This window comes from Ranitomeya variabilis, chromosome 4, assembly GCF_051348905.1.
Source record: "Ranitomeya variabilis isolate aRanVar5 chromosome 4, aRanVar5.hap1, whole genome shotgun sequence".
Taxonomy (NCBI): Eukaryota; Metazoa; Chordata; class Amphibia; order Anura; family Dendrobatidae; genus Ranitomeya; species Ranitomeya variabilis.
Window position 1 is genome coordinate 126,047,903 of NC_135235.1, and position 22,997 is coordinate 126,070,899.

Consider the following 22,997-nt stretch of genomic DNA (forward strand, 5'->3'; position numbering starts at 1 on the left):
ACAGTCTGCGGCACTAGTGTTACAACTACAGCACTTGTGACCACTGCAGCCAATCACTGGGATAAGTGGTCTCATACCAACTACCGCAGTATGCCTCGCTAAGTCCAGTAATTGGCTGCAGTGGTCACAGGCGCAGTTGTCCCAGTATTACCACTGCAGCCTGTTAAAGACTGGTGGCAGCGCTGGAATAAGTGTGGGTGAGTAAAGCTCCATTTGTTTGTTTTTTTAACCTTGACAAACTATTCTTGGAAAACGCCTTTAACTATTTTTTACACTGTTTTAGTAAATGCTAATAAAATCTTTCTGCAGCATTTTTCTTAAAACTCTGCATTCCTGTGTGATCAGTCCTAGAAATGAATGACCATTAGATTGTCAATGGGGCATGTCCAGCACAGTCAGCACTGATCGGATAAACGTTTCTGTATGGACATAACGCTAAGTTTATGAATTAATTTCTGGGGAGAATAACTCAGGAATTTCTTGGTTCACACTTTTAAGAAAAGTTGCTTCCAAATGTCTATGTTGTAGGGATTTCATTAGTGCTGTCGTGATCTTGCAGACTCTTTCCAAAGACAATTAAAGGTGCTCTTGAATATTATTATAATTTTACCTACTTGGATAAAGAATACATATAAGACTTGCTGTACTTTGTTGTGGATTTTTAATGATGTACTACCTAACATTTGGCAACAGAAGGAACCATTTTAGTAAATATCATTAACGTTTCCATGTAGGGACTCGTATTCCATGAAAGCCAAGGACTGAACAACTGTTTAGTTATGTAATAGCAATTTGTTATTGGGTCATATATATTTTTTTATTATTTTGGGTTGGGCAGTTCATCATCTACTACGGTGACACCGCTTGCTGAGCATGAGAGTGAAGCATATCACGAAACCTACAGGGGGTGAGAAGGAGCAGTTAGGGTGCAGATATTTTAATTCTTGCTGTAGTTCAATGTTTTGTTCTGACCTAATAAAGACTTTCCTCCCTCAGGTCCCAGTGTCTGAGCGGATTCCTACTTCTTCTGAGCTCTGTGTGTTAATTGTATTTTTGTTTCTGGCACACGCTGCGTATAAGCGACAAGGAATATTTTCCATGATCTAACCATGAGTGGAATTTTCTTCGAAAGTTGCACGCATCACTTTCATGTCTGTGCCTTCCGTGTATTAATAATTCTTTTTGTGGTCATTGTCTTTTCTCATAGCTGATCTTAGAGAAACTACTGACTGCCTTGGTATTTGGCTCTTTTCAGATATGAACGGACATTATTCCAAGCACTTAAAAGTTCTGGCACATAGAAAGGACACTTTGAATTCACTATTGACTCCATTTTAAAGCTTAAAGGGGTTGTCTGCTTTAGACCTTTCATTTTTGTCAGTATGTTTCTGTGATTATAAGCCGATAATGGGGCTTCTTGCTCCTAGGACCACCAGTGATTGCCAAAAATCTGTATGGCAACCTAGGGGTTCAACCTGGCAAGTCCTCTAGAACCCTTTGTAGCCACTTTTTACTCTGATAATAATGAGGGTCTACTTCTAACAGGTTATGTAAACTTAATGTTACAAACCTCTCTACCCCATGAATGCATTGTTTAGGCCGTTTCCATGAATTCCTTCTTCTCAGATTGCCTTCACTTCATTCATTTCAATTCAAGCACTTGCATAGCTTTGGAGGACTTTTTTGTCATTTGATATCTGCTTTCATTAGTACCATGAAGGAATTAGTTGGTTTCTGCTTTTTTCTGTCCAGAGAATATGAACATTTATTTCTTTTCAGCCCTATATATATATATATATACAAGTAAATCAAAAGGGCAAAAAAAGACACTAGACAGGAACAATACAACATAATCAACATCCAAACATTTTGTTGTCTTGATATCAACTTTGTGAAAAGGTCAGATGTAGAGTATGGGATTGGCACTTTCTTGTGTTCATATTCACTGCAGCAAAATGACCTATTTCACAGCAGATTTCATAGAGGAAATCTCTCCATGGTCCCAGTTCTGATATGATGTACAATATAATTTATCAATCTAAAGACTCCATTATATGAGTAAAGATGGGGTTTGTCATGATAGATTATACAGTTTATACTATTTTAAGAGGGTTAGATTAACACAGGAACCCTAACAATTGTTACAGATTTACAATTGGCTAAAAATTAACATTTACTAAAAAAAAGTACTTTGTGTCTATGCCAAAGCCAGCATTTAGGGACTGTTCACACAATCTGATAAATGCACCAAGAGCACTCCAATCTTCTACCATTGATATAAGACTGCCAAGCATCCTAATGTATAGGCATACAGTGTGATATGTCCCTATGAACTGGATAAGGGGAGCACAATGAGGAGGCGCATCATTCCTGGGGGCAGAGTCAGCAGCAGTCACTTTGGGGTATGCCCAGCATGAAGAAGAGGCTGTGTCCCACACTGGTTTTCGATCTCTAAGGCCGTGACTCATCAAATGTTTTAATCAGATTTCTGGGTGAAAAACACTTTGAAAAGTCACAAAACTTTTGCTCAACTTGAAGTTCTGGCCTGATCTACCAAAGTGAGTGGGATAGGGCTTGCACATTTTAATGAATTAGGCGTGTCTTACTCCTGCACGTCCAACATTAGGACTGACGTATGAAACGTCGGTCTTAATGAATCGGTCTTTGAGATGTTGTGGTGTTTTTTTTGTTATTTTTTAATAACCAGACTTGAAGGGGAGACTACTATACTTTTTTTTATACTAACTGGGCAAGTATAAGTCCGAAAATATCTGCCGTTTTCTCCCTCACAAGATGGACTGCTAAATATATTCTTGGGCTACATTGACACACAATAGATTTTCAGATTTTTTACATTGTGAAGTGCTTTGCTCTTCTACAGTACTCTAAAGAAGCTTTTCCCCCACAGTTTTCAATGGCAAATTGCTAAGGGATGAGTTTTCTCCAAACTTGGTGCAGCTCTTTTGTTCTAGGTAACTTCAGATGCCTTCAGGATTTGTGATGAGACCAAAGTCTTATTAACTTGAATTTGGTGTAAATACTGTATATGACATGTTTCACTTCTTTTATGGTTCATATACAATCAGACAATGGCCTTGGTAAATCAATAGAGCCACAATAATGGTGCTGTTGGACACAAGTTTTTTCCTTTTAGGTCATGGGCCTCATTCCAGCTGCACGGATTGCTATAGCTGCAATTGTTCTCTGCTGCTCCACTTGTTAGTATTCTGGATGGTGGTTAATGGGCATTTCTGTACCATAGTAAATTTCAGATGTGCCCATATGCTTACGCTTCATGAGCGAGCTAGGCAAATAAAGCCTTTTGTCGCTTTTTGCATGCTGATATTGCTGCTGCTGTTCGACAAATGCATTGATCTGAAGTATTTAAAAAATCCCAAATCGGTTTAAATCTCTGTTCTCATCTGCGTTGAAGACTCACCATCGATTGCATCAGGTTTCTTCTCGGCATCGAGCTTTGTGTTTATCACAGAAATTCAATTCTTGAAGATGATGCAATAGGTGAAAAAGCTCTCCGCCCAGATGTGAACAGAGCCTAATTACCCCTTTTGGGCAGTGATAAAATGCCCCATGTTTGTTATAGGAAAAAAGTGGCTGTGTGGCCCAAAACAACCAAACTTTAGTGTATGTGGTACATGTTGACTGCTGTTGGCAACACAGACACTTTTTTGTGTCCATTTTCATGCAGAAAACCACAGTGCCTTAACGTTTACAGTCGTGACATTTTTTTCTTGTTCTCGCTTTTTCTGTCCTATAATTTCTCACTTTTTTTTTTAACACCTACAAAACACACTTTAGACACTTTTTTTCTCTCCTCCAATGCCTTATCCGGTACAAAGATTCGGTAGAGTGGAACCACTGGCTTTTTGCCACATTTCCTTCCTCTTCCCACAGTCTCTTCATTCCTCAAAAGCCCCTTCATCCTACTGACCTGCTACGCTGCCCTATCCTCTTGGCTTGTTGCAGTAGATTTTTTTTTTTGCTGTGTATTTTGCTTGAGAAGGACGGGGAACTTTGCGAGCACACAAGAATCACTGAGATCTGCTTGACTGTGGCATTCTATAGAGTGTGTCCGTGCAATGCAAGATGCAGCATGCCGATGCATTGTAATCACATCGTATCTAATAGGTCTTCTATAATTGAAAACTAGGTGCTGTCAACCGAAGAGAGAAAAAGGAAGACCCAGCAGGTGCGGATGTTGCATCTCTTGGCATCCTTTGCTTGTTGTCTGGTTGTTAGCCACCTGATATGAACCTGAAAGTGAATGCTTGCTATTGCATACAATCTTGGCTACCACTCAGTGCTTGAGAGTGAAATATTTCTAGTGTTTTTCATCCTAGCATTACAGAAAAGGAAGAGTCTTTTGTGCTTTGCAAGGTCCACCCCAACAATTCTCTGGGCAATTGTGAAAATAATATACATGTGCATTTAAAGTCTATTAAAGCTTCATACAATTCTGTTTATTTTTGTCATACTTTCTTTAATCAATGCTTATTTGACTTGCATCTTGCCTTTATTGTTGCTCATTTGGTCTTCTGTTGCATTGTTGTGGCTCCTCCCACTGAATGATTTTGTCCAATCAGTTGGCAGGCAGAGCTCCGCCCCCGTTGCAGCCGCCACCAGTGCTGCCAACTTGGCTGAGCAAGGTACGTGGCATGAGTTGACCCGAACCCCAATTACTATAATCCTCAATCTGATTTTTTCCCTACTGATTTCCTCTCTTTTTGACTTTCTTTTCCCTCCCTTGTCATATTCTCCTGCCCCTGATGAGACTGCATGCCAATGCCTGCATGCTCGGGGGCAGGACATGTTGTGTACCCTAGTGGTGAAGTATGGCATGGAGACCCATTTGACCCTGATGTGGAGTTTTTTTTCCATTGATGTGCTACTAACTATACTTTGCATGCTGAGCAGCTCTCGGCTTCTCTCTTCTTTCTTCTTTCTTTTGGGAAGAGAAGAAATAATATTGGCAACAAATGCCAGAATTGTTCCTTAGTGTGAAGCCTAAACTTGTGTTCAGTGAGTGGTTTTCACTTTGTACATATATACAGTATTAGCTAAAGGTTTCCAAGTTTTCCGATCACAAGTTCACATGGACACGAGGCACAAAAATGCAGCTTAAGCTACCACTACCACATTACAATTCCCATGAAGTACAATGTTGGAGAAACCAATGAATAGGTCTCCTAATATCTACATAATATCCAGTGTCCTAAATAAAAATAGCTTGTAATATTTTGTGTTTTGTCTTTTAGATTTGTTGCTTTTCAAATATACTTTTTTTTCTAAGGTCTAAAGGCCCCTATACACATTAGACTAATGGCAGGTGAACTGGCAGATATTGATGGATTCAGTCTACAGTCTAATGTGTATGTGAGCCCTGGACAATTTATTGTTGGGGATTATACTGATCCGGCATGTCTGATTTCGAACTACCGATACCATTGTTCTCCTTGAGATAGGCCTACTCCAGATATGTCTTGCAACAGCTTTCTCATAGAAAACACAGGAGTGCTCTGCCGAACAAGCACTCCTGTGTATGGCTGAGATAGCTGCCGGACGAATGTTTGGACGAACTACAGTGCAGACCATGGCGGGCTTTACGATAAATTGTAAAGATACTCAACAGTCCCTTGAACTTTATCTATATATATATTTTTTTTTTTTATGTTTAAAGGTGTTTTTCCGGATTTTGGAAATGTTGCTCTTTAAATAGGAAGTGTTAGAAGATAACATGACCGCTGTACTCGTTCACTGCACTCGGCAGTCACATATTGTACATGTAAACTATACATCCGAGGCCATTGATTGGCTGCATGTAACTGATGGATAGAAGTCATCATTTCTGCTGCTTGAAGGATTCCGTGGGAGCGTAATTGCCATTTCTTACGTTGTAGGACCCCAGAAAACCTCCATCAGTCTTTAAAGTTATCTAGACAAATGCTATATTTATTACTTACAAGTGTTCACAAGGATCATTTCTACATATCCTAAAAATATATGTTTACAATTGTATTCTGATTTTAATGTGCACTTTTCTTCCCACCTTCATGCGAACAGCAATGTACAATAAAGAACATACATATAATTCTACTGTAAGGCTCTGTTCACACCTTGCGTTTTTACTACGGTTTTTTTCCCTGCAGGCAAAACCTTCTCTCTTCACAGTAAGATGTTTACAAGCAGGTTTTCCTGCATTTTTTTGCTGCATATTTGCTGCTTTTCTGTCTCTTGTGCATGATAAAGTTTAGTGCCCCCATAAAACATGATGCAACTTAGGTTTTTGCACCCAAAATGCATCAAAACGTGACACCTGCTTTTTTGCACTTACTCATTGCTTTCTATGGGTGAAAAAACGCTGCAAGATCACTGAAAGAAGTGACATGCTGCAGTCAACAAAAAGGCTGCAGTTTTCCAATTAAGTCAGGAAAAAAAAACAATATGTGTGCATGAGATTCCTGAAATGTCATAGCTTTTGCTGCTACTGTAAAAATGCAGCTTAAAATTTGCATAAAAAGCACCAAAAGACATAGCAAAAACGCAACTTGTGAACATAGCCTAATACCGGTAGTTGTTTTTTTTTTTTTTTTTTTTTTTTTTTGTTACTGAATTTCTCTAATTTAACATGGTTTATCTTTACTGCCTTAGATCTCCTATATTACCTACATACAGTATAAACAGAACAGTCCCCATTACCTTTGCAATAAGAGTGGAAGCATCCATTGCTTTCACCAATAGCTGTGTTAACAGAGTTAGGGCTCGTTCACACATGTGTATTAAAGAGAACTTTTAAAGCACTGGCTGCATTACTGAAGCTGTGAATGTAAAGTCTGGATGAGTTCAGAGGAAACATACTTAATTAAAAACTGGCAGAGTACCATACATCTCGGATGACTAGTCTGAGGTAGGTTCCTGGCACTTTCTCCCCAACCTGACCCTTTTGGTTGACAGGTCTCGCTCTATGCACCACACCACTCATCAGAAGAGACCAAGGGGGTCAGATTGGGAAAAGCCAGTTCGGGGCCCTGCCTTGAACTAATCATCCAAGACACATAGTCGGCTTTTCAAATTATCAGAACCTCGGCAACATTCCAGAGTAAAACATAAATTGCTGCATTAACAGCCATGATTCATGCCACTCCTGGTTCGAGCACAGTATAAACAGAAGCAAATCAACTATAGACATGACTCTTCAGTCCCCATAGAGCAGGGGTCTCAAACTCTGCTGTGTATATGGACCGCACATAAAAAAAAAAATGTGAATTTGAACGGCTGCATTCTTTGCACGGCGAGATGCCATTTTTAGTGATACCATATTATTTTTTTCTGTACACCTTTTCATGGTTTTTTTTTTTTTAAACTTTTTGGGCTTGTTTTTTATTTTATTCTTTAAATGGCATTCATTGTGTGTGCTATTTTAATATTTTTTTTTTCCAATTTTTATTTCCCTTTTGTGTTCCCCCATAAAGTAATTTTCTTACTATTAGCACCATATAGTAATTCTGACCAACATTAGGTAGTAATGTGCCCATCCTGATCCCCATCTTATAGTATTGTCCCATCCTGGTCCCCATCTTATAGTATTGTCCCATCCTAGTCCCCATCTTATAGTAATGTGCCCATCCTGGTGCCCATCTTATAGTATTGTCCCATCCTAGTCCCCATCTTATAGTACTGTCCCAATCTTATAGTAATGTTCCCATCCTGGTCCCCATCTTATACCATTGTCCCATTCTGGTCCCCATCTTATACTATTGTCCCCATCTTATAGTAATGTGCCCATCTTGTAGTATTGTCCCATCCTAGTCCCCATCTTATAGTACTGTCCCAATCTTATAGTAATGTTCCCATCTTGGTCCCCATCTTATAGTAATGTGCCCATCCTGGTCCTCATCTTATAGTATTGTCCCATCCTGGTCCCCATCTTATAGTAATGTCCCCATCCTGGTCCTCATCTTATAGTATTGTCCCATCCTAGTCCCCATCTTATAGTAATGTGCCCACCCTGGTCCCCATCTTATACTATTGTCCCCATCCTTTAGTAATGTGCCCATCCTGGTCCCCATCTTATAGTAATGTGACCATCCTGGTCCTCATCTTATAGTATTGTCCCATCCTAGTCCCCATCTTATAGTAATGTGCCCACCCTGGTCCCCATCTTATACTATTGTCCCCATCTTATAGTAATGTGCCCATTCTGGTCCTCATCTTATAGTAATGTGCCCATCCTGGTCCTCATCTTATAGTATTGTCCCATCCTAGTCCCCATCTTATAGTAATGTGCCCACCCTGGTCCCCATCTTATACTATTGTCCCCATCTTATAGTAATGTGCCCAACCTGGTCCCCATCTTATAGTAATGTGCCCATCCTGGTCCTCATCTTATAGTATTGTCCCATCCTAATCCCCATCTTATAGTAATGTGCCCACCCTGGTCCCCATCTTATAGTATTGTCCCATCCTGGTCCCCATCTTATAGTAATGTGTCTATCCCGGTCCCCATCTTATACTATTGTCCCATTCTGGTTCCCATCTTATACTATTGTCCCATCCTGGTCCCCATCTTATAGTAATGTGCCCATCCTGGTCCTCATCTTATAGTAATGTGCCCATCCTGGTCCTCATCTTATAGTATTGTCCGATCCTAGTCCCCATCTTATAGTAATGTGCCCATCCTGGTCCCCATCATATACTATTGTCCCCATCTTATAGTAATGTGCCCATCCTGGTCCCCATCTTATAGTAATGTGCCCATCCTGGTCCCCATCTTATAGTAATGTGCCCATCCTGGTCCTCATCTTATAGTAATGTGCCCATCCTGGTCCTCATCTTATAGTATTGTCCGATCCTAGTCCCCATCTTATAGTAATGCGCCCACCCTGGTCCCCATCTTATACTATTGTCCAATCCTGGTCCCCATCTTATAGTAATGTGCCCATACTGGTCACCATCTTATAGTAATGTGCCCATCCTGGTCCCCGTCATATACTATTGTCCAATCCTGGTCCCCATCTTATAGTAATGTGCCCATACTGGTCCCCATCTTATAGTAATGTGCCCATCCTGGTCCTCATCTTATAGTATTGTCCCATCCTAATCCCCATCTTATAGTAATGTGCCCACCCTGGTCCCCATCTTATATTAATGTGCCCATCCTGGTCCCCATCTTATAGTAATGTGCCCATCCTGGTCCTCATCTTATAGTATTGTCCGATCCTAGTCCCCATCTTATAGTAATGTGCCCACCCTGGTCCCCATCTTATAGTAATGTGCCCATCCTGGTCCCCATCTTATAGTAATGTGCCCATCCTGGTCCTCATCTTATAGTATTGTCCGATCCTAGTCCCCATCTTATAGTAATGTGCCCATCCTGGTCCCCATCATATACTGTTGTCTCCATCTTATAGTAATGTGCCCATCCTGGTCCCCATCTTATAGTAATGTGCCCATCCTGGTCCTCATCTTATAGTATTGTCCCATCCTAGTCCCCATCTTATAGTAATGTGCCCACCCTGGTCCCCATCTTATAGTATTGTCCCATCCTGGTCCCCATCTTATAGTAATGTGTCCATCCCGGTCCCCATCTTATACTATTGACCCATTCTGGTACCCATCTTATACTATTGTCCCATCCTGGTCTCCATCTTATAGTAATGTGCCCATCCTGGTCCCCATCTTATAGTAATGTGCCCATCCTGGTCCTCATCTTATAGTATTGTCCCATCCTGGTCCCCATCTTATAGTAATGTGCCCGTCCTAGTCCTCATTTTATAGTAATGTGTCCATCACGGTCCCCAACTTATACTATTGTCCCATTCTGGTCCCCAACTTATAGTAATGTGCCCATCCTGGTCCCCATCTTATAGTAATGTGCCCGTCCTAGTCCTCATCTTATAGTAATGTGCCCATCCTGGTCCTCATCTTATAGTATTGTCCGATCCTAGTCCCCATCTTATAGTAATGTGCCCACCCTGGTCCCCATCTTATACTATTGTCCAATCCTGGTCCCCATCTTATAGTAATGTGCCCATCCTGGTCCTCATCTTATAGTAATGTCCCCATCTTATAGTAATGTGCCCATCCTGGTCCCCATCATATACTGTTGTCCCATCCTGGTCCTCATCTTATAGTAATATGCCCATTCTGGTCCCCAACTTACAGTAATGTCCCATATTATAGTAATGTGCCCATCCTGGTCCCCATCATATACTGTTGTCCCATCCTGGTCCTCATCTTATAGTAATGTGTCCATCACGGTCCCCATCTTATACTATTGTCCCATTCTGGTCCCCAACTTATAGTAATGTGCCCATCCTGGTCCTCATCTTATAGTAATGTCCCCATCTTATAGTAATGTGCCCATCCTGGTCCCCATCATATACTGTTGTCCCATCCTGGTCCTCATCTTATAGTAATATGCCCATTCTGGTCCCCAACTTACAGTAATGTCCCATATTATAGTAATGTGTCCAGTCTGGTCCCCATCTTGTATTAATGTCCCTTTTCTGGTAAGCATCTTTCCCCAATTCTGCCAGGCTTCACATATGCATAAAAAAACTCTCCTCACCTGACCTTCGCTCGCTCAGCTAACAGCATCCTCTGCCAGCTTTAGCTGAAAGCCTCTGACCGGTTGCTGGTATTGGTATTGTGGTGCAGAGAGCTGGTGACACTGCCGCTTTCAATTGAATATGCATCCAAGGACCCACTTTGAACTCAAAATAATTGCTGATGTCTGTGGCCCCCAGGACCGTGATGCGATAATCACGGAAGCTCCGGGCGCCTGCGGGCCGCATGAAGCAGGCTCAGGGGCCACATGTTTGAGACGCCTTCCAAAGAGCTATCACTATTCCACATCCAAACTGTGTCAATTATGAGGCACCTCGGTCATGATTCACCTAGACCAGAGGTGTCAAACTGCATTCCTCGAGGGCCGCCAACAGGTCATGTTTTCAGGAATTCCTTAGCATTCCACAAGGTGCTGGAATCATTCTGTGCAGGTGATTAAATTATCACCTGTGCAATACAAGGAAATCCTGAAAACATGATGTGTTGGCGGCCCTCAAGGAATGCAGTTTGACACCTCTGACCTAGACGACATATTGAGCACCAGGACATACCGCATGTGTATGTATGCCCCCAAGGCACAGTGTTTATTATGTGAGCCAACTCCAGGACCATCGATCACATGACTGCTGATCCAGGAGCACATGTCATAAGTCAACAAGTACTATGCTGGAACTGTGTCCCCGTCCCAGGGAGAAGGTATACACCCACCAGGGGTCATACCTATGGAAATATCCTTCTGATAGCAAAAGGGCCGACTTTAATGCAATCCGCTGGCTGAGGGAGCAAGGAGCTTCATCATAGTGACAAGATACCACAATGGTGCGGTTACAAATTAGGCTAAAACACAGGACTTACAATGCAAGCACCTATTACAAAATGATTATTGTTAAAAAAAACCTATGAATAAAGTATTTCATATATGCTCTATGACCCACACCCAAATAGGACTAGATGGACTGGCCTATACGATTATTATTTATTTCAGAGCACCATTGCTTCTGTGTATGAGAAGGGGTTACATACAAGATACAAATCTAAAATACAAAGAACAAACTACTAATGACAGACTGGTACAGAGGGGAGAGGGTCCTGCCCATGCGGGATTACATTCTATCGGATGATGGGGAAGGACACAGTAGAGTAGGGGGTTGCTGTAGCTTCGATGGTGGTGAGGTATCCGGGGCGGGTTATTGCAGGTATTATTGCACAGAAATATCGCTGCTGACACCTTAGGTACGGTAGATTATACCATATGACATGGAATGATTACAACCTCATGTACCCTGCCGAGCAGACACTGTATATAACAGCAAAAATGTGCGATCAAATGCTCAGTCCCCATTGCTTCTCTTACAATCCAGATATGGACCGCCAAAATGGGGATTATGTAGTCATTTGTAGTCTGTATATTTATTCCACACGATTATTTACCCATTTTGCTCGGTCTTTCTTAATATAGTTTGCGATTATAGGCTGCTGTCACAGGTCATTGAAAAATAGCCGTGCCATCAACAGCTGCTTTGGTTTCCAGTTACAGTAAGTTGTAGCATCCTGCGTTGTACAGTGTCACAAGTGTCTATATTATTGACCACCACGTGGCATTCATAGAATGTCATCAGGGGTGTCATCCGCCAGTCCTTGTGACATCGGAGCATCTGCAAGGCAGGCTGAGCGCTTCACACGAGTACTCCACAAGCTGACGGAGCACGTCTCAGCAGGTGATACACGAGAGGGGAAGAAGTGGCTTTCCAGAAAGGTCAGGTGCAAAATGACTACAGTTAGTCAAGCTCAAGACATGAAGGCCATAAATTCAACCACGTGAAACAACATTGACATTCTAAATAAAAAATGTTGCTAATCACAACTTTTATGTTTGGACTTTATTTAATTTACAGGGGTTTTTTACATTCATTTTATTAGTTTTCGTGTTTGTTTGTTCTCTTGGCAATGTGGTTATGATTTTCTTCATCCAGATGTGTTTGCCTAATTCATCATTTGTGACTTTTCGAAATGTTCTTTAGTACACTAATGGAGTACAAAATCTGTCCAATTTCTTTTTTACTCACTTAAAGCCTAACGTGCGACTTTTTGCTGTAAAAAAAGACGCAAATATGGTAAAAAAAGGACATCTTTAAGTTTACATAAAATTCATCAAACTTCGTGCTCTGTTTTGAAGTAATTGTCACAAAAGAAGGCAAAGAAGATCAAAAGATAAGTCTCATTAAAAATAAAACGATGAACTGGGGCCTACCCACATCACATTATGAAACATAACATTTACATTTCAATATTAAATGATGATACTTCCAAATATTCTTGTTTTGCAGGACATGTCCATCAATAAATCTTTGTTTAAATCTAAAATTTAATTTAGTGAAAAAATTGATAGTCTATCCATGTGATAGGTCACTTAGTTCAGGGGGGGTGCCCTCTTGGACTCCTAAATATCAGCTGCTTGAAGGGGTTTCCGCTCTCCTTACAACGTATTTCGCCTTCAATGTTTTCATTTCTTCTGCATCTTGCACAACACACTGCTTTTATTAGCAGGCCGGTATGCTATTCCAGTACCATGCGCCATGGATAGGGTGCTGGCAGGAGCAGTGTGGCCTCTTTGATCAGCCGATCAGCATTACCTACTATTACTAGTGATGAGTGAATATACTCGTTACTCGAGATTTCCCAAGCATGCTCAGGAGTCCTCCAAGTATTTTTTAGTGCTCGGAGATTTAGTTTTTCTTGCCGCAGCTGAATGATTTAGGCTATGTGCACACGTCAGGATTTCTTGCAGAAAATTCCTGAGGAAAAGCTGAAATTTTCTGCAAGAAATCTGCATGCGTTTTTGCTGCGTTTTTTTCCGGACATTTCCCAATGCATTTTATAGTGGGAAATCCGCAAAAAAAACCCCGCAAAATTAATGAACATGCTGCGTTTTTTACCGCGATGCGTTTTTTTTCGCGGAAAAAAACGGATCATGTGCACAAAACTTGCGGAATTCATTCTAAATGATGGGATGCACATTGTATGCTGTTTTTTTGCGGTTTTATAGCGTTTTTATCGCGCAAAAACACGAAAAAATCAGCAACGTGTGCACACAGCCTTACAGCTACTAGCCAGCATAAGTACATGTGGGGGTTGCCTTGTTGCTAGGGAATCCCCACATGTAATCAAGCTGGCTAACAGATGGAAATCATTCAGCTGCGGCAAGAAAAACTAAATCTCCGAGCACTAAAAAAATACTCGGAGGACACCCGAGCGTGCTCGGGAAATCTCGAGTAACGATTATACTTGCTCATCACTAATTATTACCTGATTTGTAAAAAAAAAATAAAAATAAATCTGCCTCCCCTGGAGGGATGCGTTGCCACATCAGTCTGCGGCCATTATTGGCAAATACTATCAGGTAATTGCTGCATTAAGGCTACGTTCACATTAGCGTTGTGCGACGCAGCGCAAATGTGAACGTAGCCTAACCACTGTGTCTATTGCTGGCTGCGAGCTAATCATTGGGACTACACCTAGTGTGGTTGTTTGCTGCATTTAGAGGCGATCACAGTTGTTCCAATAGATACTCATACTCTGTCCTCATACAACTCTCACATTTTCAGCAGCTCCTCCAAGGAGATGTGGTGCAGACTTTTTTTTTTTAAAGGACACATATAAGATGCGATCCGTCATGTTTTTTTGTCGGCCCCGTTTTTCGGAACAGTGATTATGATAGAGAATTTGTACATTTGCTCTGTCATTCAATATTGTCTGCGCAATGTTTGAGTAATAATTTTTGGCGCCCTCTGAAGTCCTGCTGCAGGGCTGGGAGTCCGGCTATATCCACTGCATGGCTGTCTGCCCACTCCGGTCACTTCAGGGTTTGTTTTAGACATGAATTGTTTGTATATAGTGTTTATATATACAGAACAACTTTCCTTTTTTTCTTTACAAGGTTCTAATTTTCAGCAAAACCTCTTGAGACTTTTAAAACACTCAAGTTTTGTAACAATATGGCTAGAACAGTCAGAAAGTGTGCCAGCGAAAGCAGCTGTGCAAATATCTGTTTTTCCTTGGAGCTCTTGGTGGTATGTCAGTGATTCACAAGTGCTCCGAACAGCAGTTGTCATTGGATGAACTGGTCACAATGCTGACTATGTAGCAATGTTCACACAGTGAGGATGTTATGAGCGCACAATGCCATACCACGCATGCTTGTGTGTGTATGTAGTTGTGTGCTTGTATTTAGTATCCAAGTGTAAAATTCACATTTGAGCTGCAGTAACATATCCGTTCTCCTGTTGTGTTGGGAGCACAGGCTTTATATTTTAAATAAAAAATTCCATTTAAAGTGAAATTTGTATTTGGAACAGAAACTTTTTAAATGTTAAAATACATTTCTTGCAGTACAGATCCATTAGTAGGGAATTAAATTACACTTTATTGTTTCCCTGTGAAGCAGAACATCACTCGCCACTTTCAGTGATCCATTATTTAATATCTGCTTTTGTGAGGGCAGTGATTTTTTTGTTGTTGTTGCTACGGCACACAGTGAAAATTTAAATTGCAAAATAGAAAACTATATTTTTAAAGTAGTTTTCCAAGACTTTAATATTAATAACCTATCCCTCTATGTCCCATTTGCAGTTTTGTAGAAGTTTGACTGTGTGCGACTGATTAATGGCCTTTGGTTTGCCCAAATTGGCCAGCCCCCATATTGTTTAGTAGGTTAGTATGATACTGTAAGCTGTCTCAAAGGAACTTTAAAGGTGTTGTGGCTCACCAGATGTGGCAGTCCGGTAACTTTATGGGTGCCAACAGTTGAACGCCACCAGTCTTAAATACTAAACAGGCGTGTATCTACACTAGGTCCAAGGCTTGCAGTTGGACCCGAGCCTTGGAGCTGGGAGGTGGTGATAAGGCCCTTTTCACTCAATACTGTTAAAGACCCATGATAGTTGGGGGTCCTGTTGGAAACTTTACATTGGGGCCCACAGGCTTAAAGTTACACTACTATCCATTTCCTATCCATATATCAAGCATAGATCATGAATATAGTCTAAGAAAACCCTTTAAATCTCTGACCACATCTGTGGAGGAGTCATATCACTAGTGGATGCTATAACATCAGAAGAAAAAGAACAGGAGGCAGATTTATTTCTTCCAGTAAGATGATGGAGCCCCATAAACCGTATTACAGGACAATTGGGTCTTCTAGGTGCTATTTATCTGCATCACGTGACTGATTCGTTAAAGTTTAAATTCTGCATTTCTGCCTCATAGAACAAAAAATTGGAATTTAGGAAACGGACATGAACTCAGCCTTAGAGATGCCATGTTTGAAATTTTTGATTTTTACAGTTAATAATATTCAAAGATTGCAAGGTTACCGGATTTGTCAACTACTATAAGCCTTCTATCAAAGTTAATCCTAATGGACCCAGGTTGATGGATGAACAAAAAATTCTAAATTAACCATTGCTCGAACATAAAAAAAACACAGTTACCATGAGGAAACAGCCTAACCAAGACCAGTCAGATGACAAATGCACTAGAAGGATACAGCCGACCTCCGTCATATAGGCTATGGCAGGCACAGGTGCAAACTACTCATAATAACAACCACTCACAGACCTACCAAAATTATGGAGGGGATGGCTGCCTAGTAGCAAAACATGCGCACTAATAGGGCTTGCATAGGATGCCATTCACATGGATATGCATGATGCAAGGTGTCTGGTTTGCAGCCAATTGATGATGCCCAAAATATTATAATAGACGGCCTGCCCAACACCAAAAAAATGCAACACATTAGGAATGACGCCCCAGTATAACTAGCCATCAAAAAGAGGCCTGACCGCATCTTGCAAAAAGGTGGTAAAAAGTGCAAAAAAAAGTAAAATGATAATGATGCATATGATAATTACAATAAATTAGGTATTGGTTGATATTTTGGCCAAAATAAAGAAGCTTGCAACCCAACGTCAAGGGTGCTTGCGAGTCCTACTTCTAAATACCTGAACATAAAAAATTTAAAAAAACTCACTTATCATGTGGAAACTGCCTCCTTTCTACTGTTCTCCCTGCCAGTCCCCTATTATCAACATCTGGTTAAAGGGGAGAGGGAACACGCCATGTGACCGCTGGAGCCAATCATTTAAACCAAAGAAGCAGGCTAGCCATACTTTTTCTTTTCTATGTGAAATATACATATAGAGCTCGTGTACTACAAAAAAATACTTTATTAACTCTATGTATGAAAATAGTCTAACAGAAGCTAGCTTTCAGTTCTTTACAGAATTTTCAGAAATAAATCCTGAGCTGTGATTGGTTGCTATGAACAATATTGTCCCTCTAGGGTTATTTAGAGTTTAGGAAAGCCCGTTTCTGGACTTTTTGGGGAGTCAGACATGAAGGCTAGTCTGTATAATTTTACCAACTAGCCACGTGATTTGTCCCACAATACATGGCATGGCTGTGCTGATTAAATGAATATGATCATCAAAAGATGAGAAATTATCTGCAGGAATATGTGTCTTTATACCACATAAAGGGCCATCTACAAGGAGCGATCTTCAATCCTGAATCTTATCCTTGCAGATTTCCTTTGTTCATCTGTAATATTTATCAACCTGCAATTACTGAGGCATCATTATGGGACAAGGAAACACAAAATCTACACCGCCTCTATCATCTAGTGCAGGATAGCTAATGATGATTTCTTTCATCAGTCAGATGATTTGCGTTAAACATCTTTTAATTGTTAGTTACATACTTGCATGTTCACCAATGCACAATAATGATGTTTGTATTGATCCTCTGAGAAAATCATTCTCATCATTGTAAATTTCTCCATTATATTTTCAGCCGAGCAGAACTTGAGATAAACTATATGGTAAATGTTTGGCCATTTTTCTTTTATTTAATTGCAGGTATTTTTGATTAAAAACATTTTTCAATTGGGTTTCCTTTGAAAATTTTGACTATTTGGCTTGTGCAATCACTGTGTTCACAGTACATACCAGACTGCAGGATAAGTTACCAGTAAATCAATCAGTGAGCTCACTCTGATGGCAGTTTTATTTCTCATTTTCTCTTCTACCAGTACTGTTGTAAGCTGTTACACGACCACATCAAAGTTGAGGTGAACTTTGATGCGGCCATAAAGCAACTTAGAGTTCAGAATAAGTTGCAATGACTGTTAGAAGCAGCTCTCTAGCATAATCTTTGTTACTTGTTCTGCTGCCTGCTATGTATTATGATACACAAAGGCTGTTGAAACCAAGTCAGGCCAAAATTTTTAATGAAACCCAATCAAAAAATTATTTTAAACCAAAATGCTTGCATTTGTTACAAAAAAATGGCCTGATCACTTGTATATTAACTTTATATGTGGGCATTACTTTCTCCAGGTTTTCCTTTGTTTGATCTGGTTTACTTGTACTTCTTTTCTTTGCCCCTAATTGTACATATTACTATACTTGCAATGAGTTTACATATGGGGAATATTCATGAGTATAAATATGAGTTGATAGGACTACACCCTCTACAACCTAGTTTTTTGCCATTGTAATATGTGTACTGTAACCCTCTACTCGTCCACGTACATTTGTTTTCACAATTTCTGCATTTTTGCTGGTTATATGTTGCTTTTGATCATAACCCGTATACCAACCTCAGTATCTTTCTGCAACGGTCAGTCTGCTTTCAAGGTACTTCAAAACAAAGCATAAGAGGAGCCGATGTGAGTAACTACATCCCGTGTGGTTGGCACCTTATGGAGAAACTTTATCCAAAGAATATGTACAAGACATAATACTTTTTTTCTTAATAAATATCTTTTTTTTTTTTTTTTTTCCCAGCCGCCAAAAGTCTGTTAAACAAGAAGACAGATGGAGTAAAGGTAAGCGGTCTCAGTATATGTGTTACAAAGGTTTCCCTCTATATAAATGCGTAGAAATGAAGGTTAATTTATCTCCCAGTGGAGTTCTGTGATGGGTTAAGTAATACTGAGTCTTCAGGAAATATGATCTATAAATAACAAAAAAATAATAATTTCAAATAGGATCTTCATGAATGTTAGGGTTTAAATTTGATTTTGTTTCTTGATAATATTTTACATTTCCAGCTCTTAGATGGGGTTTATGTTGTATGTGAACAAAGTTTAGTTGACAAATTCCTCTTTAATTATGCATTATTTTCATTAGGATTCCATTGTATGTGTGACATCAAAACCATTAGAGACATGTATTCAACTGTGTGACTATTTAACTACATAAAATAGTGTCCAGTAACTGTTTGGGCTCAGTGTCGTGATAACATTTCTTTTTCCCATGTGCGCTGATGTGTGATGGTGTCATTGGGACATCGTCTAGATTAGAGTAACCATCCACATCATCTTGTGTATGAAACTTCTTTTTGATCATCCACTCTGTATCAGTGTTTGTTAGATCACAGGCAAATGGTGCCTTTACAATTACATCTATTCAGATTTCAGAGTGGTTTAAAAGCTTTTTATTACTATTTGCATAATTCCATTTTAATATCTTCTTTTAGGAAAAGTTATATTTAAAAAAAAAATTGTTATAAGTGAACGATAATAAAATGATCAAAGTCCTATCGAATATAGAGAAGACTTTACATTTGAAGAGTGGAAATGTAGAGATTTTTTTTAAATTATTTAGTTATGTCTAATGCCTTATTTCCAACTGCTATATTTATTCTCCGGCTGCATCGGCCTTCGTTTTCACATGACTGTGAACATTTTTGACTGCTTAGAATTTAATCACCCATTTTCTAATGTGGGAGTGTGAAAACTGGAAACACTACATTTTAAAGGGAATCTGTCAACTTCTCCAAAGCCGGCATGAATTAGAGGCTGGCTCCTACATTGTTTTACTCTTAAGAGTTGTCCAGGACTTTTAATATGTTGAGGGAGGATAAAGTGATCCTTCACGGTTAACTCAGTGATTTCCAAATTAATCTACAGGGCGTTGCTGGCAACTGAAAATGACCAGACGGAGACGTGTGTCTCTGTTTGGGGGGGATAAAGCAGATCTCTGGGCCCCCGTTTATTGTGTATGACTTTTCATAGTCATAGAAATTATACTTCAACCAATCAGCATAAGAACACGCTCACAACTATTTGTCCCCACTCCACTATAAATGCTTAGCTGTGTATGTGTGTTTATTTCACTGGGTACTAGGAGTTATGGAACAAAATATTCAGCATAAAGAATCAGTCATCTAAGTAATTCACCCCAAGTCATACCTGGTCATTACTGCTGTTGGAATCCATATCCGGAGATGCGGCAGGCTGTGTAACAAGGCGGAGGCTTTTTTATGTACTAGAGTGATTGCTTTCCTACACAAAAGAAGCGAATTTAGGAATTTATTTATCGTGACATTTATTTTTTTATTTTCTTGGAAAACCCCTTTAAATAATGCTGAACAGCTACAGAAGATAAATGTTTGCTATAGATTAGAGGTGCTGGGTATAAACTAAATATATAGTTGTATCATCTTTCCAAGATTTGCTGCGACCCTTTGCTATGAGAGCAAAGTGGCAATGTTTGACAATCGTAGTGTCAACGGGATTCTGTCACCCCCACCAAACTGCTTATATGAACATCTAGGTCTTTGAAATGTAAATCCATGAACAACTTCATATCTTCTGTCTGGTGCGGTCTCAAGATGAGTATTGACAATGTCCTTTAAACACTTGCAGACCCCACCTATCCATATATTACCTTAAATGTTCCTCTGAGAAGAACAGCTGAAGCATCTAAAGCCTATCTCTCACCTGTCAGCAAAATGATAGCGGCTTCAGTATACATAGTCATTGTCTCCTTACTTTAAATATGGGGGTCTAATTGAGAATTTGTCTCCTTGTGGGGAGAGCCAAGTTGGCTGTAGGAGACTTATAGGCCATGTAAAACTCTGCTGGGAATCTAAATACACAAATTGCCTCTTCAGAAATGGAGGACAAGAACTCTAGTGTCCAATCAGATGGAGCAATTCTAAAACTCAATATCGACCCTTTAACAAGTCTTGCTGCGTGACTTGGCGTAAGTAGCCAAATCGGGCACTACTTTTGCAGAGACATGTTTCGGGATGTTTACCCCTTGTCAGTGCAAAACAGGTCGTCTGATTTAGCTGGGTGTTAGCTAGAGCTTAAGAAATCTCTGAGGAGACTTTAGACGTAAGATTTTAAATTTATCCCTATGAAATCTTATTCTACTTTTTAATGGATAATTAGTTTGTTTGCTCATCTGGATTTCATAACTGTTTTTATGCTATATCAATGATTTCTCTAAGCTTGGCGGTGGTTAATAGAAAAAAATGTTTCCTACATCTTCGTTTGCAAATCCATATCTTGAAGTCTTGTTATTCATATTCAAAGACAACACTTTGTGTCTCCAAGCGAGTAGAGTCTTGTCTGTTACCATGACAACAGTGGCTTTATGACGCAAATTAAAGATGGAGAGCTCAAGAAACCGCAGAAAAGGTCTCCGCTACAGGAGCAGAAACTGCAGACCCGAGTAATTGTACCTCGGAGATCATTACATAAGACATTCTCAATATGCTGCTTTGTATTTGTAAATGTAATTAGGACAAATGACATAGAAGAGTTACACATCCTTCTTTGTAAGTTTCCTAAAAATGACAAATGTGGTTCTAAAGGGAAATGTTCCTTCTATTCTCAAGGATTTGCATAATCTTAGGTTTCCTTCTACTGTTTATTTATGGCAGCTTTTGCAATAGATTATTATATAAACCATTATGAATGTGATGATTGCAATAAGAATTAGGGTTAATTTTCACATCTTAAATATTGGCTTGGCTTGTAGATTGCTAAAACATTAAACCTACATAAAATATACCCAAAAATAAGACATTAAGACTGCTTGCTGGAGTTCAATGTGCCGAATTCATTAAGTGGCACATGCCGCTTAATAAATTTGGAATACCTTCTCAGTGATGTACTTCTCCCGAGAAATGCTACTCCAATCAGGGACTGGAGCAACACTTCTGGTGTACAAAATGGCAGCACTTGAATGAATTTATCGGGCGGGAGTAGACATGCCATGGTTCCACCCCAGCTCTGACCACTTTGGCAGAGCTGCTTCAAACTAAAGTAAAAATGCTCAAATATTGCACAAAAAAATGAACGCCCTTTCAATGCATTTTACGTTCGTTTTCTGGGGAAAACACTTTTATGAATCGCCCCCAAAATTTCCTTTACTCACAAACTTCTCTAAATTGGTAAAGATTAAAAAAAGGTTTGTTAACAACGCCTTCCGCTGTAACGAATTGCGTGAAATATAGTCTTATTTTTACTTTGATTATTTTAGGCAGGCAAATGTGAACTGCTTTCTACCTCTTTAGTTCTGGTATGGTCATGTACACTCAAGTATTCATGTAGTCCCATAAAAAAAAAAATCTAAATTGCACAAATGTCCAGCAACAAAAATTATGCTGACTTGGCTTTACAGGAACAGAAATGGCCACTCCTGCTCGCAGACCTTTTTAGAATGTAAATAGCTAATGGGTTAACAAATATGGCTGCTCAATACCCAATGAACGATTAAAGTGTTCATTGATTGGGTGAATAATCATGTAATCAAGAACAATGTCAGCCTCTGCGTACTGAATGGTCTCCTACAGATTGTTCAGTAGACATCGGTATCCACAGTCTGCCTGTGTGAACAAGCGAGTGAACGGGCTGTCCACTACATGACAACCCTTTCTCAATCCTCCGATTTCCCTCTTATAAAATAACACTTGTACTCCCTTTCGGTGCCAGCACCATTCCAGCAGTGGTGGCACTGGCTCTCCTAGTTGCGCCACACGATCCCTGTGGCCATTCAGCACTGGCTTCACTCTCCCCTCCTTTGGACAAATCACATACATCGGAGTGAAATTATTCTGGATGTATGTGATTTGTCTGAAGGTGGGGAGAGTGAATCCTTTGCTGAATGGCCACAGGGATTGTGTGACATATCTGGGAGAGCCAGTCCTGGAATGGCGCCAGCATCGGAGGTCAGTATAAGGCTGGGATCACACATGCGAGAAACACGGCCGAGTCTCGCATGGTAATACCCGGCCCTGCCGCCTGCACTCCGGAGCGGAGCGTGAGGCCGCATAGCAATACATGGAGCCGCACGCTCCGCTCCTGAGTGCCGGTGGCAGGGCCGGGTATTACCATGCGAGACTCGGCCGTGTTTCTCACATGTGTGATCCCGGCATAAGTGTTATTATTTTACAAGGGGTCAGCATAGTGATTGAGAAGAAGGTTATCAGAGTAGTGGACAACCCCTGTCCTAATGTGCTGCAGATAATCCCCATAGTCTGGCTCCACTTCAATACTGCTATCTGTGCAGATACCCAAAGATTGATTTCCTAAGTTGCAGATTTTGCTGCAGAAACTT

General features: G+C 40.1%; 1 protein-coding gene and 1 long non-coding RNA gene across 25 annotated transcripts in view; one reads left to right on the forward strand and one right to left on the reverse strand.

The window, feature by feature from the left end:
• Positions 1-22,997, forward strand: part of LOC143770030 (calcium/calmodulin-dependent protein kinase type II subunit gamma) — a 283,897-nt gene that overhangs the window by 216,781 nt on the left and 44,119 nt on the right. For 8 of the 24 annotated variants that reach the window (XM_077259214.1, XM_077259217.1, XM_077259215.1 and 5 more), the window contains exons 13-15: positions 4,169-4,207; positions 4,602-4,664; positions 18,429-18,469. In XM_077259214.1, coding sequence (XP_077115329.1) covers positions 4,169-4,207; positions 4,602-4,664; positions 18,429-18,469 — 143 coding nt within the window. The remainder of the gene's footprint in view (positions 1-4,168; positions 4,208-4,601; positions 4,665-18,428; positions 18,470-22,997) is intronic. The other 16 variants (XM_077259216.1, XM_077259221.1, XM_077259218.1 and 13 more) reach the window with 2 other exon arrangements.
• Positions 10,206-14,002, reverse strand: LOC143770031 (uncharacterized). Its single transcript, XR_013214525.1, has 3 exons — positions 13,686-14,002; positions 11,106-13,343; positions 10,206-10,913 (listed from the first exon to the last, which is right to left on the reverse strand). It is a non-coding gene; the product is annotated as an uncharacterized LOC143770031 (long non-coding RNA).